This window comes from Sciurus vulgaris (genome assembly GCF_902686455.1).
Source record: "Sciurus vulgaris genome assembly, chromosome: 2".
In the NCBI taxonomy this organism is placed as follows: Eukaryota; Metazoa; Chordata; class Mammalia; order Rodentia; family Sciuridae; genus Sciurus; species Sciurus vulgaris.
The window spans coordinates 106,812,484-106,832,969 of NC_136462.1; the positions used below are offsets into that span (position 1 = coordinate 106,812,484).

General features: G+C 35.6%; 1 protein-coding gene across 2 annotated transcripts in view; it reads left to right on the forward strand.

Annotated features, from left to right (window-relative positions):
- The window catches only part of MINDY2 (MINDY lysine 48 deubiquitinase 2), an 80,541-nt gene that overhangs the window by 16,037 nt on the left and 44,018 nt on the right, over nucleotides 1–20,486 (forward strand). For both annotated transcript variants that reach the window (XM_079125918.1, XM_079125917.1), the window contains exons 2-4: nucleotides 1,732–1,789; nucleotides 14,078–14,142; nucleotides 20,136–20,294. In XM_079125918.1, coding sequence (XP_078982044.1) covers nucleotides 1,732–1,789; nucleotides 14,078–14,142; nucleotides 20,136–20,294 — 282 coding nt within the window. The remainder of the gene's footprint in view (nucleotides 1–1,731; nucleotides 1,790–14,077; nucleotides 14,143–20,135; nucleotides 20,295–20,486) is intronic.

The window sequence follows — 20,486 nt, forward strand, 5'->3', positions numbered from 1 at the left end:
AGAACACCTCAGAGAATTGTTGGAGAAGTTTATTTAACTGATTTCCTTGGGTAAGCAGAAAATTCCTGAGGAATTTTTTTTTTCCTTTTATTTTTTTTAAATTTTATTTATTTTTTTAAATTTATTTTTATTGTAAACAAAAGGGATACATGTTTCTGTTTGTACATGGAGTAACAGCATACCATTTGCATATTCATAAATTTACATAGAGTAATGATGTTTGATTCATTCCGTTATTTTTTTCCTTCCCCCCCACCCTTCCCACCTCTCTTTTCCCTCTATACAGTCCCTCCTTCCCCTGAGGAATTTTTGATTGTCTTGCTTTCATCTTCCTATCATTGATACAGTAATTATTTTGTTGGAATTTCCCTTCTGTAGTATATATTTTCTCTTCATCTGTGAATGTAACAGAATATGTTTGTTTCAGTTAAAATATTTATAGTCATTGAGTGTAATATTCATGTAATGCATCTAACAACTCATTTGAAAAATTATTTTAGACAAGTGCTATGTAGCTGAATTAGCTTGAATGGATTTGGGGGGGATTTCCAACTTAAATATAAATACAATGTATGTATATACTTTCAATGTTTTTATTGTGAAACAATACAGAAAAGTACATCAAACAGATTCCATGAATTATTATAAAGTTATTAATTAATGAGTTATTATAAAGAAAACATCAGTGGAACTACCATAACAAGTTAAGAAACAGAACATTGCCATTGAAGTCTCTATGCCCTTCTTTTCCCCCAGGAGTAACTATAATCCTGATTTTTATAATATCCATTTACTTTCTTTTCTCTATGGTTTCACCACTTATGTGGGAAAACAATATACTTTAATTTTGTCAGTTTTTAAACCATTTTTAAAAGATTTTTAAAAGATTTTTTAAAAATATTTTTAATTGTAGATGGACACAATACTTCTATTTATTTTTATTTTTATGTGGTGCTGAGGATCTAACCAGTTTCTTAATGTGCTAGGCAAGTGTTCTTACCACTGAGCTACAATCCCAGCCCAGTTTTTAAACTTTATTATAGTAGAGATAAATTCTTCAGTGTATTATTAATGGTTTCATACTGTATAAACATTTTAACAATTAGAAAAATGTTCAAGGTAGACTGAAATAATGGGATATTCAACTGTGTTCTTTTTGTTTAATTTTGGTACCAGGGATTGAACCCACGGACACTTAACCACTGAGCCACATCCTAATCTCTTTATTTTTTATTTTGAGACAAAGTCTCGCTAAGTTGCTTAGGGACTCGCTAAATTACGGAGACTGACTTTGAACTTGAGATCCTCTTTCTTTAGCCTCTGTAGCGACTGGAACTATAGGCATGTGCCACCACACCCATCTTGAACTGGGTTCTTCAGTAAAACTACTCCATGGATGACTGTCACATTTGGTACCTTTTCTTGCCCTTTAACTGAATTCTGTATCATGTAGGACACTGTTTGTAGTTACCTAATTATTAATAATTATGATGAACAGTGAAGGGTATATAGCATTTGGCTTTGAAAGCATTTCTTAGTCTTTTATATCACCCTGTAAATTGCACAGTGATAGGATTGACTTTGTTATTTTTATAAAAATTCTAATAAAAATGAAAGTTTACACATACATATAGTAGACACGTGTGTATAAATACTTATGTTTCTGATTGCAGTAAACACTTCAATCATCCAAAAAATTGGATTTTATAGCACTAATACTTTCTTTTTCAGGTGAAACTTCCACCAATGATGGAAATCATAACTGCTGAACAACTGATGGAATATTTAGGTTAGTGTTGAAGAGTGGATGATTTTATATCTCTTTCAAAATTAAACTAAGTTTTCAAAGCTGATATATTACACATTCTCACCTTTGCAAAGTGCTATTATACAATCTTTTAAAATTCAAAATTCACTTTTGAATCTGTTAATTTTTTAACTAGTATGTTCTTATGTTATAGGCTTCTAACCAGCATTAAAATTCTATAATATAAATAAGGAGAATTGGTGATATCTAGAAAACAAGATGCATATAAACTGCAATAAATTGCAGAATAGGAGATGACATAGAAACTCTGATATTGCATGTAGAAGGTATTAAAAATTATTGGATAGGCTTGGATTAAAGATGAAAGAGGTAGACTGGAGATGTAACTCAGTGTTAAAACACTTACCTAGCATATGCAAGGTCCTGAACTTAATCCCCAGCTCAGGGGATGAAAAATAAAGACAAAGGGGATGATTTAGGGCAGCGCTACTCAAAGTATGATTCGTGAACCTATGCTAATTTATGAAATATGAGTTCAGTCTATAGTGAGATAGGAGCTTAAACCAGGATATAAAGCATGTATATTAGTAAGTATACTTAATTCATCCAAAATGTTTTTCATAGCAAAATTTTCTTGATGAAGGAATCAATGTATTGAATTGCATTCTTTCACAAGCTTATTTCAAAATTGGCCAGTAATAAAGTTTGTAAACCAGTTGTATTGAGTTGAACCTGTTTTGAGAATAGGAAGTTATACATTATACTGTGATCTTTTAAAATTTTGGCAAATAATAATTTGTATATTTATACTATTGCCAAATAGTCTTAGTCTTAATTCATAGTCTTCCAGTTTTTATTGTAATTAAAATTTTATTTTTAAAAATATTGTCAGCTGATAATTTGGCTCTACCATTCCAGATAATTAGCTAACTGATTTTTTTTGGTAAGATATGGGCTTAGTAAAGTAATTGGGATTGCAGTTTTTGGAAGACCTTTTTCTTTATGTAGTTCATATCATTTAATCCCCACTCACTGGGTAGGGACCTCATACTTATAGATAGAATACCTAGTTATCTGCAAATAGACTCGTTTTTATTTCCTTTTATTTTTATTTTATTTACTTGGGGACAGGGTACTGAAAATTGAACCCAGGGGCACTTTACCATTGAGCCACATCCCCAGCCCATTTTATTTTTTATTTTGAGATAGGGTTTCAACAAGTTGCTTAGGGTCTTGCTAATTTTCTGAGGATGGCCTTGAATCTGTGTTCTTCCTGCCTCAATCTTCCAAGTTGTTGCGATTACAGGCGCGCATCACAGCATCCAGCTAACCTAACTTATTGATCTTTAAACTTAATGATTTCTAAATTATATATCCTGGGGAAGAATCAGTGTGCTTGGTGCTTTTGAGGAATAGCCAGTGTGACTGCCAAGGAGTGTGCAAAGGGAAGCTAGTAGGAGATGAGATCACACATAGAGTCAGATCACACAGGGCCCAATATGCTGTTATAGAGGCTGACTTGCTGTGAGTGAACTGGGAAGCTATTAAAAGATTTTGAACAGAAGACTGACATGATCTGACTTTGAATTTAATGAGAATTCTCTAGCTGTTAGGTTGAAAATAGACCTGGGGTAAGGATAGGAGCAGGGAGACCAATTAGGAAACAAATCTGACAGTGGCTTCAAACAAGGTAGAAGTAAAGGTTGTAAGGAGTAGTCAAATCCTGAATATATATAGCTGACAGAATTTGCTAATCAGTTGATTGTAGAATGAGAGTGGAGTCAAGGGTTACCCTGTGGTTTCTGGCTTGAACAATGAGAAGGATGGAATTGTCATCAACTGAAGTAGAAAAAAATAAAAGGAAAAGGTTTAAGGAGGAGAAATATGAGGACTTTGGTTATAAGGGGCTTATTGACATTCAAGTGGAAATATCAGAAAGGCAACTGGATATATAAATCTAGAATTCAGAGGAGTTCTAGATCAGTGCTATACAATAGAACTTTCTGTGATGATAGAAGTGTGTGTGTGTGTGTGTGTGTGTGTGTGTGTGTGTGTGTACATACAGTTTGTAACCACTAGCCCTTGAACTCTAAAAACATATTTGATGTGCTGGGCACAGTGACTATCATCCCAGCAACTCAGGTGGCTAAAGCAGGAAGATGATAAGTTCGAGGCTAACCTTGGCAACTTAGAGTGACTCTGTCTCAAAATACAAAATAAAAAGGCCTTGTGTGTAGTAATGGTACACACAGTGGTAGAGCACCCTCAAGTTCAATATTCAGTACCACACACACACACACACACACACACACACACACACACACACAAATGTAGTTAATGTGACTGATGAACGGATTTTTTGTTCATTTGTTTGTTTGGTTTTTTTTTTTTTTTTTTTTTTTTGCAGTGCTAGGTATCAAACTCAGGGTATTATTTTGTGCCAGGCAAGTACTATAACACTGAGTTATACACCTAACCTCTGAATCTTTAATTTTAGGTAATTTAATTTTAGGTCATTTAATTCATATGGAAACATGGTGCTATTGGCTACTGTGTTAGAGAATACAGGTCTAGTCTGTAAATTATATATTTATAGATAAGATATATAAATAGTAGATTGGGTAAGTTCCTGAAGGGAATGAACGTAGATAGAAGGGAAAAGATTAGTGGACTGAGTCCAGGGCTTGCCATTGATTAGCCAAGGAGAAAAAAAGGAGATTGAGATTTTCTAGACACCAAATGAAGAAGTGTTTCAAGGAAGAGTGAGAGATTAGATAAATCTCAAATGCTGCTAATAGGTCAAGCAGGATGACTAATGTAAGTTGACCATTGGTTTAGTCACAAGGATGTCATTGCCTACCTTGTTAAGCATATGGAATGAAAACCTGACTGTAGATAATTAAAAATTTTAGACCCTCATACATAGACAATAGGAATATGTAATCATACAGATACTTTGAAAGAATATAGCAAAATTCCATAAATGCAATCATAGTATAGAAATACTAATAGCACCGAAGGATGAGATTGGTGCAGATAGGGCATTAATATCCAGAGTATACCAAGAATACACAAGAGCTCAAAAAGCAACACACACACACACACACACACGCAAAACCCAAATAACCCAATCAATAAATGGGCAAAAGAATTAAACATTTATCAAAAGAAGAAATTCAAATGGTCAACAAATATATTAAAACATGTTCAACCTCTCTAGTAATTAGGAAAATGCCAATCTAAACTACATTGAAATTTCACCTCCACACTAGAAAAACTAGAGATAGTAGGAACATACCTCAACATTGTAAAAGCTATATATGTTAAATACAGGTCAACATCCTACTAAATGGAGAAAAATTGAAAGCATTGCCTCTAAAAACTGGAACAAGACAAGGATGCCCTCTTTCACCACTTCTATTTAACAGTTCTTGAAATTCTAGCCAGAGCAATTAGGCAAAAGAAAGAAATTAAAAGGATTCGAATAGGAAAAGAAGAACTCAAACTATCCCTGTTTGCTGAGGACAAGATTCTATATTTAGAAGACTGTAAAAACTCCACGAGAAAACTCCTAGAACTCATTAACAGATTTAGCAAAGTAACAAGATATAAAATTAACACCTATAAATCAATTGTGTTCCAGTACACCAATGATTAACTAGCTGAAAGAGAAATTAGGAAAACTATCCCATTCACAGTAGCCTTTAAAAAAAATAAAATACCTGGGAATCAATCTAACAAAAGAGGTGAAAGACCTCTATAATAAAAACTGCAGAACACTAAAGAAATTGAAGAAGACCTTGGAAGATGGAAAGATCTCCTATGTTTATGGATAGGCAGAATTAATATTGTCCAAATGGCCATACTACCAAAAGCACTATACAGATTTAATGTAATTCCTATTAAAATTCCAGTGACACTCTTCAAAGAAATAAAAAATGCAAAATCATGAAATTTATTTGGAAAAATAAGAGATCCAGAATAGCCAAAGCAATTCTTAAGAAGAAAAGTAAAGCAGGAGACATCACAATACCAGACCTTAAATTATACTATAGAATTAGGATAATAAAAATGACATAGTATTTGTACCAAAACAGACATGAAGAACAATGGTATGGAATAGAAGACTCAGAAACAAACCCACATAGAGTTATCTCAGACAAAGGTGCCATAAACATACATTGGAAAAAAATAGCCTCTTCAACAAATGTTTCTGGAAAAACTGGAAATCCATATGTAGCAGAATGAAATACAATCCCTATCTCTCACTCTGCACAAAACTCAAAGTGGATCAAGGACCTAGGCATTAAACTAGAAATCCTGAACCTACTAGAAGAAAATAAAGGCCCAACTCTAAATCATGTCTGCTTAGAGCTGACCTTCTCAACAAGGCTCCTAAATCGCAAGAAAGAAAGAAACTCAAGAATAAATGGGATGGATTGAAACTAAAAAGCTTCTTCACAGCAAAGGAAACAATCAAGAACATGAAGAGAGAACCTACAGAATGGGAGAAAATCATTGCCACCTGCAACTCAGAGCATTAATCTCCAGGATATGCAAAGAACTGAATAAACTTAACACCAAAATAACAACCCAATCAATAAATGGATAAAGGATTAGTGAGATTCCATCTCACTCCAGTCAGGATGGCAATTGTCAAAAAAACAAGTAATAATAAATGTTGGTGAGGATGTCAGGGGAAAGTTTCACTCAAACCTTGCTGGTGGGAATGCAAATTGGTGCAATCACTATGGAAAGCAGTATGGGAATTCTTCAGAAAACTTGGAATGGAACCACCATTTGACCCAGTTATCCCACTGCTCAACATATACCCAAAAGACTTAAAATCAGCATACTACAGTGATGCAGCCACATCAATGTTTATAGCAGCTCAGTTCACAATAGCTAGACTGTGGAACCAACCTACATGTGCTTCAACAGATGAATGGATAAAGAAAATGTGATAAATATACACCAAAGAGCATTATTCTACCATAAAGAAGAATGAAATTATGGCATTTGCCAGTAAATGGATGGAACTGGAGATTATCATGCCAAGTGAAATAAGCTAGTCCAGAAAAAAAAATCAAAGGTCAGATGTTTTCTCCGATATGTGGAAGCTAATCCAAAATAAGGGGGGTAGATAATTTCATCAAAATAAAGGAAAGATCAGTAGAGTAGATGGAGGAGATTGAGGGAGGAGGAGGAGGGACAGGAAAAGGGAAGAACAGTGGAATTAATCTGACAAACTTTAATATGTACATACATGAATATACCACAGTGAATCCTAACATCAAGCATACCCAGAAAACACTAATTAAAAATAAATAAACAAACAAATAAATTGCAGAAAGTTCTATACAGTAGAGGAAGCCGGGGGAGGGTGGAAAAGGGAGTGGGGAAGTGCTGGGGAAAACAGTTGTTGGGATGGTGGCATTGTCTGACTTAAAAAAAAAAATGTGTATTTTTTTTTTTTTTTTTTTACTGTAAACATAGGGATGAGTTTTAATATAATTTGTTTTCCATGTTGGGAGGAAGGTGGACTAGACATTGATGGTGGACTCCTTAACAGGTCGAATGTTGTTCATGTCCACCAAGAAGCTTTGCCCAGATTACTGGACTCATGAGCCTGCCCTTCAAAGGCACGTGTGATAGCCTCAGAATTCATGCCTCAGGTCTCAAGGACTGTGAGGAAGGTGATGTTCAGGGAGGTAATGAAGAATGTGGTAAAGACATGACCGTGGGGCATGGTCCCTGTCCAAAGAGTTCAGTCACAATGAACCACAGAATGGGGCCTGGTCCACTCTCAAGGAAGGCCACGTAGATCAAGACAGCTGTGATATAGATAAAGCTCATTGCATCATACCCATATATTAATAACAAAGAAATAGTCATGAGGATGGAACACAGCCACACCTCCAAGTCCTATCATATGTAGAGTCCTTCTTTCTGCCCTTTTCCCCAGAAACAGAAATTAAAGTGAAAATAGTATTAACCACGTCTGCTCCAATGGTGGCATATATTGGCTCCTCAACACCTGCTTTCTTGAAGATTCCTGTTGAGTAATAGAACACAGGACTGATCCCAGACAGCGGCTGGGAGAGCTAGAGCACAATGAAAATGAGGATGGGCTGTTGGTCGTTGGATGAAGACTTCCAGCTGCAGCACAGAGACTTGCTTCTCTTGTGACATTCTAGCACTCTCTTCCCACTCCTGGTTCACATCTGGTGGGCCCCACAACCATTGTTTCCTATGCTGTTAAGAAGCTTTTCAGTTTGATTCCATACCATTGGAGGATCTTCTGAGCATTCTCCTCTTCTTTTTTGCTAATGAGCAAGAATCTGAGACTTTCAGGGAAAAATGGAAAGTCTATACTTTGTAAGACATCTGGAATGATGGTGAAGTCCAACAGCACAGGATTCCAGAGACACCTCTTCTTGATACTGTAGTTTCTTCTTCATATCGTACTATGAAAATCAATAGATTGATGTTGTGAGAGGCTGGGGTGATCTGACAATGAGCTTCAAGTCTCCAGCAGGCATCTCAGGATGGGATTTGCCCCACCTAAAGATCTGAGCTACGGCTTCCAGGATTATCCAGGATGGCTGCTCTGGCTTCCAAATGTGTTGGCAAATGGGGAGCTGCAGCTCAGGGTATGGACGTGGTCAGCTGGAGGTCCTGGAGGTGGGGTGCGGTTGGTCAAGCAGGGGTCCTGGAGGTCGGGTGTGTTTGGTGTGGTTGCAGGATCCTGGAGGCCGGGTGCAATCAGTCAGTCTGGGTCCCAGTGATAGGGCGCAGTCAGTTGGTCATGGGATCCTGGTGGCAGGGAGCAGTCAGTGGATGTGAGGGCCCCAGAGGCAGGGAGTGATCAGTCAGGCGGAGGGATCCTGGAGATGGGGCTCAGTCAGTTTGGCCTACGGGGCCTGGCTATTGTCTCAAAATGGCGGCAGCCATGTGTAATCAAACCTGCAGGTACTGTAACAGTGAACTTCAGGCAACAACAGGCAGCTGGTGCTCCACTGGCTGTCGGCGATCAGTTTGCTGACTGTTGTTGGACGATCGGGAGGTGAACCTCATGCGGTGGGTGATGGATAGGTCTAAGGCAGGTGATGGACAGGCAAGAGGCAGACAAATGGCGGATGATAGGCGCCTCACAGTGGGCAATCTGCACTCAAAAAAGGTGTCGATATGCTGGCAGACTGCAGGTGATCACAGTAGACAAATGGGGTAAACAGCAGGGATTGATAAGCAGCAAAAAACTGCCTCACCAAGAAACAGATATCCTCTGCTTGAAACCAGAGTTACGGAGCGACAAGGAACGCAGCCTCCCTCTGGTCCGCCATCTTGGATCTGTGTATATCTTTTGCTGAGCACAGATAGCAGTAATCCCAGTGACTCAGAAGGCTGAGGCAGGAGAATCTCAAGTTCAAAGCCAGCCTCAGAAACTTAGGCCCTAAGCAATTTAGCGAGACCCTGTCTCAAAATTTTAAAAAATTTTAAAAGGGCTGGGGATGTGCTTCAGTGGTTAAGTGCCCCTATGCTCAATCTCCACTACCCCAAAATTTATCTTTTGAATTTATCATTTGAATGTAAATCTGCTATAAAAGGGATTAGTGTTAAAGCATTTTAATTTTGCATAGAGTTGAGTAGGTCACCTCTTTTCCAAATGTTCATTTGGAACAAACTAATTGTTGCCAAACTCTCTCCCATTTTTTTTTGGCCTAATGTAACTGTCATACTTTTGTTTCTTGGCTTCCATTTTTCTGGAATATCCCATTAGTAGCAGTGGCTCCTTTCTTTGAAATTCTCTTGTGTGTATATTGATACTTCATCACCTGATTTACTGCAAACTATCATTCTTCTACCCTCAGAATTAGCCTATATATCACCATATTCTTTCAAAAGCATCAATTTTATTCTTCACTCTTCTATTTAAAGACATAAAGAGCTAGGATATAACTCAGTTGTAAAGAACTTGCCTACCATGTGCGAGGCCCTGCCTTTGATTCCCAGCAATGCAAACAAAATAAAGCAAAACAAAAACATAAAGATCCCTATGATTTTTTTAAAAGGAGCCAAATTTATTAGCATATTATTTATGATTTCCTATAATCTGATCAATTTATTCATGTAACTGGATTTCCCACTACTTTGCAATATAAATCTTTGGATTAGTCTTATAAACTGCTCTTATGAAATGATCTTATTTGTGCCTTTTTTTTTCCCCCAGTGTTGGGGATTGAATAGCATCTTGCTATACAAGTACTCTGCCACAGAGCTATTATCTCCAGCCCTCGTGTTTAGCTTTCTCCATCATTCCCATCATCCCTTACCCCTCAAAAAATGTTTTTCTTCCACTGCCTTTCCAGGTTCTCCCCATTTTGCTGAACTCAATTTAGACTGTGCCCCTCAAAGTATATCTCTGAGGTTGACAGTTGATTAGTCTCTTTTCAAAATCATTTGATATTTAAGCATTTATTACACTTTATATTGTTTTATCATTATCTTATTCTCTATTTCTTATGTTTTTTGCCTGACACAATTTTTTTTTTAAACAGCAACATTTACATCCTAGCATTTAACCCCTCACTAAATATAGTAAACTTTCAAGAAACACTTTGTGATTGAAATAGTATTGTTGACCAAGTATAAATACAAAGGTTAGAGAAAATAGATTTTTTTTTTTTTTTTTTTTTTATACTGGGGATTGAACTCAGGGGTGCTTAATACTGAGTCACATCCCCAGCCCTTTTTATATTTTGAGACAGGTGTCACTAAGTTGCTTAGGGCCTTACTAAGTTGCCAAGGCTGGCTTTGAACTTGGAATCCTCCTGACTCAGCCTCCTGAGCTACTGGGATTATAGGTGTGCACCCAGTGAAAATAACACTCTTAAGAGATTGTTTATCTGTCTAAAATTGAAAGATACTTCTTTAAAAACTCAAACTCAGCCTTTTAAAATATGATTTGAGGGGCTGGTGATGTAACTCAGTGGTAAAGTATATGTTTAGCATGTACAAGACTGTTTTATCCCTAGAATGTGCCATGTGTATACACATAAACAATATCTGATTCTTCTATTACAGATTCTCTCAAAAACATATCTGGTTCTACCATTATGTATTAGTTATCTAATGCTATGTAACAATATAACATATCACTCCAAAATTTTAGTAGCTTCAAGCAATAAACATGTATTATCTCACAGTATCCATAGATCAGGAATCTGGGAAGGGTTTAGCTAAGTAGCCCTAATTGAGGGTGTACCAGGGAGTTTCAGCCAAGGTGTTGACTAGGGCTGCAGATCCAAGTGAAGGTGCAGCTCAGGAGAATTGACTTCTAAGTTCACTCACACAGTTGTTGGCAAGATATAGTTCCTCGTGGGTTGTTGGACTGAGGTCCTTAGTTCTTTCCTGGTTATTCCTCCTTCAGTTCCTTGCCGTGGGAGCCTCTTCATGGCTGCTGACTTTCTTTAGAGCACTCAGTTGAAAGAACTACAAAAGCCATAATATTTTATATTCTAATTTTCAAAGAGACAGCTCATTTCTTCTGTTATTTTTGTAGAATATTTTTTTTTAGTTGTAGATGGACACAATACCTTTTATTTTTTTTTATTTTTTTGTGTGGTGCTGAGGATCAAACCCAGTGCCTCACACATGCTAGGCAAGCACTCTACCACTGAACTACAACCCCAGCCCTCTTTTGTCATTTTATTCAAAGTGAGTTAGTGAATTCATCCTACACTCAGGGAAAGGATTATACAAAGAGGTTGGGAGTGTAGCTCATCAGTATAGTACTTGTCTTGAGTTCTATGATCCCCAGCACAGGAAAAAAAAAAAAAAAAAAAGTAATATGACTATTAGGAGGATGAAGATCATTGAGGCCCATCTTAGAGGCTATTTTCCTTAGCTAGGCTATTTTTCTTTTTATTAGAAACCTTTCCTGACTTTTGGGAAAGAAGAGTTATTTATCTAAGTCTTTCTTAGTAATCATTTCCTTTGCACCTAAATTTTGTCTAAAGTAGCATTTCCAGGATTATTTCATACTGTTTTATATAATGCTCAGATCCTGACCCCACCATGGTGATAGTCAGGAAAACATGCAATCTCTTATCAAAATAAATATAGAATTCAAATGAAGGGCTAGAATTGTGGCTCAGTGGTAGAGCACTTGCCTAGCAGGTGTGAGGCACTGAGTTCAATTCTCAGCACCACATATAAATAAATGAATAAAATAAAGGTCTATCAACATCTAAAAAATACTAAAAAATAAAAAGAATCCAAATATAGAATTCAAGTATAGCATTTATGTTCTCAGTTATTTGAATAAGTAATATGTAGCATATGCTCAAAATCATAGTTTTCAATTAAATCTTTTTTTTAAAGTTTTTTTTAAATTTATTTATTTTTTATGTGGTGCTGAGGATTGAACCCCATGCTTCACACATGCTAGGCAAGCGCTTTACTACTGAGCTACAATCATAGCCCCTTCAATTAAATCTTATGTCAAAACCTCAGCATGGGGGTGCTGGGGTTATGACTCAGTGGTAGACCTCAAGGCTGGCATGTGTGAGGCACTGGGTTTGATCCTCATAAAGATAAATAAAATAAAGGTATTGTGCCAGGCGATGTGGCGCATGCCTGTAATCCTAGCAGCTCAGGCAGCTGAGGCAGGAGGATAGTGAGTTCAAAGCCAGCCTCAGCAAAAGGGTGGTGCTAAGCAACTCAGTGAGTCTAAATAAAATACAAAATAGGGGTGGGGACATGGCTCAGTGGTTGTCGAGTGCCCCTGTGTTCAATCCCCATTACTCACTCCCCCCCCCCTAAAAAAAAAAAAAAAACTCAACATGGGGTTGGGGAGGTAACTCTGATAGTGATAGAGTACATGCCTGGCATGCATGAAAGTCCTGCATGGGGCTTGAGGCATTACCAAAAAAAAAAAAAAAAAAAAAAAAAAAAAATCCATATAGAAACACAAGATAGGAGACTAGGGTTGTGGCTCAGTGGCAGAGCACTTGCCTAGCGTGTGTGAGGCACTGGGTTTAATTCTCAGTACCACATATAAATAAAAGTTCATTAACAACTAAAAAAATATTTAAAAAATATATATATAATGTACTGTGTAAAGACTCAAAACATTTTTCTTAAATTGACTTGCTCATACATTTCCATCAACCAATTAATTTAGTGCTCTTGGAGTCTTCCTATCCATGTAGAATAAAGTCATTTCTGGTTAGACTTTGTTATCTTAAAGTTTTAATTGAAAGCTCACAAATAATATATTGATGTTCATAGGAATTCTTTTGTGATCAGAGTTGAAAAGTTTAACACAATACTTGATGAAGTCTTTAAAAGTTTATTTTGAATTAGAAAAATAAAGGTTATATTAAAGCAATTTTATTAGCTTGTTAGCAGTTTGGGAGGTTGGGTTAAAACTAGTTCCATATCTCACTGTTGCTATCAGATAAATTAAAAATTTAAACATTAAAAAGGGACAAATGCTGGGCACAGTGCACATGCCTGTGATACTGGTATCTCAGGAAGCTGAGGCAGGAGGATCAAGCTTGAGGCTCAGCCTCAGTAACTAAGTGAGACCCTATCTCAGATTTTTAAAAGAGTCCTGGGGATGTGACTCAGTAGTGAAGTGCCCCTGGGTTCAATCCCCAGACTATCAAAAAATTTAAAAATAATATCTTTTGCCTTGCACATCTAATCTCAACAACCTGGGAGGCTGAGGCAGAAGGTTCACAAGTGTAAAGCCTCAGCAGTTTAGTGAGACTCTAAGCAATTTGGCAAAATTCTTTTAAAATAAATAATAAAAATGACTGGAGATAGAGGTCTGTGGTAAATTTCCCCTAAGTTCAGTCCCCAGTATCATGGGGGTGGTGAGGAATGATACCAAATTAAAATACATATTTTTAAATATCTGTTTTTTAATGCAAAAAGTTTTGGTTTTTCTGAAGTTTCATATTTAGCATACTGATAACACCCACTGTTAATGAAGTAACTAGGGGAATATTTGGTTGGTAGCAATAGAAGTTGGTACACATTTTGGGAGCTTTATATGCAGTAATATATAAAGAAACTCAAATGTATTGTAAAATGGGAAATAAGAAAAATCCAAAGGTATTTTTGAATACATTGAAAAAATACCTGAAGATCACAAAGAGTTATTGCTTTTCTCTAGATAGAATTGGGGGAGTCAACATTTATGTTGATCCAATGTTTAAAAATTTATAATTGAAATCTTAGTTTTATAAACAGGAAGAAAAGTAACATTTTAAAAGATAATTTCACAATTTCTTTTTACAGGAGATTACATGCTCGATGCAAAGCCAAAAGAAATTTCAGAAATTCAACGTTTAAATTATGAACAGGTAATAAACATTTTTATTATATTAAAATATATAATTTTTATATATACATTATTTTCTTTAGCAGTGACTTGCAGTCTTTTCTACGAAGGACTAGATAGTAAAAATTTTAGATTTTGCAGTCCACATATGGTCAGTATCTGTTGCATATTCTTTTCTTTTTTCCCAACCCTTTAAATATGTAAGAACCCTTGGTATGCAGATTTGGCCCGTAGGCCATACTTTTAAGATTCCTATTTTCTGTGAATACATATACTATATAGGATGATATGTCAATACCATTCTACAATCTGTGGGGAATAATAATCTGGTAATTTTTTTGAAAATTTAACTTTCACATGAATTTGTCATTGATTTTTTCCTTGGTTTAATTTATATTTTTCAATTAAATTATGTTTTCCTTTTTCTGTTCTTTCCTTTTTCTTTTTTTATTGCTGAGAATCAAACCTAGGGCCTCCCAAGCATTCTAGGCAAGGACTCTACCACTTAACTACATCCCCACCCCTAAAGTTATGTTTCGAACAAAGTTGAGCAAGTGGTGTTTCTGGTGTGTCATTAGGACACATTTTGCTGTTTTGTAATTTCAATATGTCCACATTTCTTGGTATGTTCTTTAGAGATACTGTTCTGTAATATAGGCAGGGTTACTAGGTTCAAAATCATTAGAGCTGGGAGAAAGCAAGCAGAACTTTGTTTTCTTCAGTATTCCTCTTTACTTGGAAAGAGAAGGAGGAAAAAAAATGCTTTGTTTAGTGGAAGGACGTATCAGCCAGGGAAGAAATAAGTATCACTGGAACCTTCTTACTCACTTTAAAAGCAACTTTTTAAGCATGCTTTCATTAGTATCAAATTCACAAAAAAGAAAACAAAATGTTTCAGTATTGCAAAATTTCTTGGATTTTAATGTTCAGATAATCTTGTCCTAATAGAATTGAAAAGTCAACATTTTGAATTTCATTGTTATCCAAGATAGGAAATCTATAGCTAAAACCAAATTTGTATGCTAAGTAATTTAAATTTTATTAAGAAAGGGCTGTGGGATTAGCTCATTGAAGCCCTAAATTCAGTAGTCAACACTGCCCCCACCAAAATACTTTTTGGAATAATTTGTAGTTTAAAGCAATGATTTCCAAACATTTTTAGGAATAGAAACCTGTTTTCAAATGAAATCTTTTTTTTTTTTTTGGTTGAATCCAGGGGTGCTTTACCACTGAGCTATACCCCCAACCCTTTTTATTTTATTTTTAAAAAGTTTTTTAAAGGTTTCTTTTTTAAAAATTAGTTATTTATCTTTTTATGTGGTCCTGAGGAATTGAACCAAGTGCCTCACACATGCTAGGCAAGTGCTCTACCACTGAAGCACAACCCCAACCCCTTTTTACTTTTTAATTTTGAGACAGGGTCCTCTAAGTTGCTTAGGACCTCACTAAATTGCTGAAGCTGGCCTTAAATTTGCGATCCTCCTGCCTCAGCCTCCCAAGTTGCTGTGATTATAGGTGTGCAACTCAAATGAAATATTATATAAGTTTCTAATATATAAAACCAGTAAATGATACTTTGTAAGTATAAAATTATAAAGTTTAATTTGTATCATTGGTTTATCAAATTTCATTTCTTATTGAAATCAGACTTTTCAATTAATGACAAATTTAAATTAGAAATTATGAGTGATGATTGCAGTTTCCTATTAACCTCTGAATTCATTTTACTTCTATTTCACATTCCTTAGAAAAGCTTGATTGACAAATGTTTGCAAATGATGTCAACATTTTGTTTGTTTCAAGTCTATCTTGCAGTCTCAGAATACACTTCCATTATGATGATTTAGACCCTCGAAGAGTGGTTGAAAGTTTTGTCTCACAGTTGAGAGAAACAATATCTAACGACTGCTTGCATTTCATAAAATATCAGGCAAAAGGTACTCTTCACTTAAAATAAGCCCTATGAGTTTTTATGAGGTTATTACTACACTAGTTTTGAGAATGGTATGTACCAAGGTGATATGGCTGAGTCTAAACTAGTGTTTAATGTTCCACAGACATGAGGTAATAGTGTTCTTTTTTGTAATTTTATATGAGCAGATATGGTCAAACCTAAATTTTAGAAAACCAATGCAGAGCTGCCATCATCCTAAGTTTTAACCTTTTTACCAGATGATGTTAATAAAGAACATGTTTTTCCAGTTTAACTTAACACTAAATACCCTCATAGTATAAGAACACATGATTGGCATGTTAAATAACTGCAAATATATTTTATATTGAAATTTAAAATATTTTATCATTTTCAAAGTACCATGGGAAAGAGTTATAAGAAACAGTTAAACCGCTGTCTTAAAGGATTCAATAGTAATCCTTTCTTATGATGTAAGCAATCACCCCTCAAATTTATATTTTATAATATTCATTATCATTGTGAAATTAAGAACCAGGTGACAAAAGATTAACCCCTTTTAATCCTTTGTTTATAAATTTATTTTTATCAGTTTTATAAATCTCTATGGAGCTAAACTACCAATATTATCAAATACTATTCAGTTATTTTAATACTAAATCCATAATAAATGTAGCAAATATGTGAAGATATAAGTATGAGCTCAGGAACCATGAGAAATTACACTGTCCCCCACCTAGGCACCAGGTAGTGCCTGCCTTTAATTCCAACTACCAGGAAGCAGGTAGTTGAGGCAGGATCAAAAGTTTGAGAACAGCCTGGGAAATTTAGGAAGACTTGTCTCAAAAATAAAAAATAAAAAGGGACAGAGATGTAGCTCAGTGGTAGAGCACCTCTGGATTCAATCCCTAGTGCCACAAGCATAAAAAGAAAAATAAGAGAAAAAAGGAAGGAAAGAAATTATAATGCCCCTAAAGGAAGGTGGGTATTTAGCAGCCAAGAATTTAACAAAAATAGAAGAAAAATTTGATGGTAGAATTATAAACCTTAGATTGCTCAATATTGTTCACATTTTTTCAGATTCATCATAGTGTGGCTTTAGAAAAGTTTTTACCACATTTAAGGGAAAAAATGTGATGTGAGCTGAATGTTTTTAAGATTTAACTTTTGAAAAGATTGAGAAAATATATTGTTTTAGGGTAATATACTTATTATGAAGACAAAGGTCAAAGACTATTTAATAGTGTTATCCACTGTACAACAGTGTTATACTATTTATAAATGTGTCATCATGCATTTAAAACATTTTAATACTTTTGTTTGCTGTCTGTACAGTTTCTTAAATGGGATTTACAAGTTATTTGGCAAAACAGAACTTTAATTTTATGACCTAAATTTGTCTTCTTTAAATTTCAAAGATGCTCCCTAATTTTGGGGGATTTCATTGTTGTTGTTGTTGTTGTTGTTGTTGTTTGGTACCAGGGATTGAACCCAGGGGTGCTTAACCACTGAGCCACATTTCCAGCACTTTTTATTTTTTATTTTGAGACAGGGTCTCATTAAGTTTCTTAGGGCCTTACTAAGTTGCTGAGGCTGGCTTTGAACTCATGACTCAGCCTCCCCAGTTGCTGGGATTAGAGGTGTGGGCCACTGCACCCAGCCCTAGTTTTAATATAGGAGGGTTTATTTCATATTTACTCTTTCTACTATAAGCTCCTCCAGTAGTCATATTTTATATCTACTTAGATTTTGCTTTTATATCTTCTAGCATAGTGTCTGAAAAGCTATAGAGATTCTGTAAAAGTTTATTAAATTTATGTATTTTTTATTTTTTCTATCAAATATGTGTACTATACAGATGTTCATATTTACTATGTTAAAATGTTTAGAAAAATACTTTTAAAAATAGTCTTCATTGCTGACTTATGTGATCACATTTACTGAGAACTGTGGACAGAAAGACTCCTTAATTTGGATAAGTCTCTGTGATCCACTTTCTGCCTAGCTCTCAGACTTCATCTCCACAACTTTTCACTTCATTTATTTTAGTCTAGCGTTGCTGGACTCCTAGTGGTTCTGTGGATGATGTAATAAACTCATTTCTGCATCAGAATTTGTACACTACTATCCACTTTGTCTGGAATGGTCTTTTCCCCAGGGCTTCCCAAGACTTTTTGCTTTGATCTCTATTTAGCTGTCATTTTTGAAGAAGTCTTCCTGTTTTCCTTTTCTTTTTTTAATTTGAACTGTTTTAGATTCAAGGCATTCACTTCAAATTTGAGTGTAGAAAGAGTAGGGAATTTCCACGTGCCTCCTGTACCTCTTCACACCACATGCACAGCGTCCCCCACTATCAACATCCCACATCAGAGTGATACATTTGTCATATGGTTAATGTGCCCTTATCACCCAAAGTTCATAGCATACATTTGTGTTTGCTTTTGGCACTGTACATTCTATGGATATGAATACATGAAACATGTATTCACCATTATAATATACAGAATAATTTCATTGTCCTGAAAATCTTCTGTGCTTTGCCTATTTATCCGTTTCTCTCCCTAATCCCTGACAATCACTCTCTCTGTAGACTTGCCATTTCCAGAATGTCATTTGGAATCATACCATTTGTAGTATTTGCCAATTGACTTCTTTCACTTAGTAAAAGAATTTAAGTTTCTTCCATGACTTTTCATGACTTGGTAGCTTATTAAAAAACCAAAATTTCATAAATTCATATTATGAAATTTATCCTTTTAATCATTTTTTAATTATACTGTTTAATAGTGTCAGTTATACTCACAGCATTGTGTAACAGATCTCTAGAACTTTTTCATCTTATGAAAGTGAAATTCTATACCCATTGAACAATAACTCTCCATTTCTCATCCCCTTAAGTCCCTAGAAACCAACATTCTATTTTATGTTTTCATGATTTTTTACTACTCTAGATATCCCATTTAAATGGAGTCAAAGGTATTTGTACTTTTGTTACTGGCTTATTTCATTCTGCATAATGTACTCAAGGTTCATCTGTTGTAACATTTGACAGAATTTCTGTCTTTTTTAATCCTTAATATTTTTTTATCCATTCATCTGACAATGGGCATTAGGCCACTTACACTTCCCCCTTTTTTAAATTTTTTATTTGTTTTGGTACTGGGCATTGAATCCAGGAGCGCTTAACCACCAAGCCACATTCCCCAGCCCTTTTAATGTTTTATTTAGAAGCAGGGTCTCACTAAGCTGCTTAGGACATTGCTAAGTTGCTGAGACTGTCTTTGAACTTGCTATCCTCCTGCATCAGCCCTCTGAGCCATGGGGATTACAGGTGTGCACCATCATTCCCAGCTCTACTTCTTAACTTTTGTGAATAATGTTGTAATGAACATGGGTCTGCAAATATCTTTTTATGTGTGTGTGTGTGTGATACTAGGAATGGAACCCAGGACCTTCCGTGTACTACTTAACTACTCTGCCATTGAGCTATTTTATTTTTGAGACAGGGTCTCACTTAGTAGCCCAGGCTAACCCTGAATTTTCAATCTTCCTGCCTTAGTCTTTCAAGTAACTGGAATTACAGGTGTGTACCACCACACCTGGATGACTGTAGAAACTGGTTTATTGTTGTTGTTTTCCGAGTAATGAAGATAGAACCCAGGAGTGATCTACCACTGAGTACATCCCCAACCCTTCTTATTTTTTATTTTGAGACAGAGTTTTGCTAAGTTGCTGAGGCTGTCCTTGAATGTTTGAGCCTCCTGCCTCAGCCCCCTGAGTCACTGGGCTTACATAGAAAGTTTTTACTTTAAACTTTCACATCTAAAATAGGTTCTTCACCCCTGCACGCTGTATAACCTCAGACTACTGAATTTTTCTTACTAATACTTGACATTGTATTGTAAATGTTTAGAATGTTAGTTAATATTTATCTATTCTTCTGTTCTTCTATTCTTCTATTTATCCAGGTTGACCCCAAACTCCTGTGCTCAAGCAGTTCTCCTGCCTCAGCCTCCCAAATAGCTGGGACTACAAGGGTATGCTGTTTTTGTGACTCTTGTTTTGATTTTTCTGAACTATACCTTTCCCCTTTTTATTTTCAGAATATGAGTGATGCTATGGCAATTTTGCACAAACTTCAGACAGGCCTGGATGTAAATGTAAGATTCACTGGTGTTCGAGTGTTTGAATATACACCGGAATGCATAGTGTTTGATCTTCTTGATATTCCTTTGTATCATGGGTGGTTAGTGGACCCTCAGGTAAGTAGAAGAATTTAAATTATATAAACATAAATGCAGAAATTTATTAATTTCACAAATTAATTTATATTTTCTGGTACTTATGTTTTTGTGCTTTGATCTGGAATTAACCAAATCTTGAAGATAAGGGCACAGTCTCTCAGACTACCAAATACCAAAGTTGGCCCAGATTCTGACCCCACCTGCAAGGAG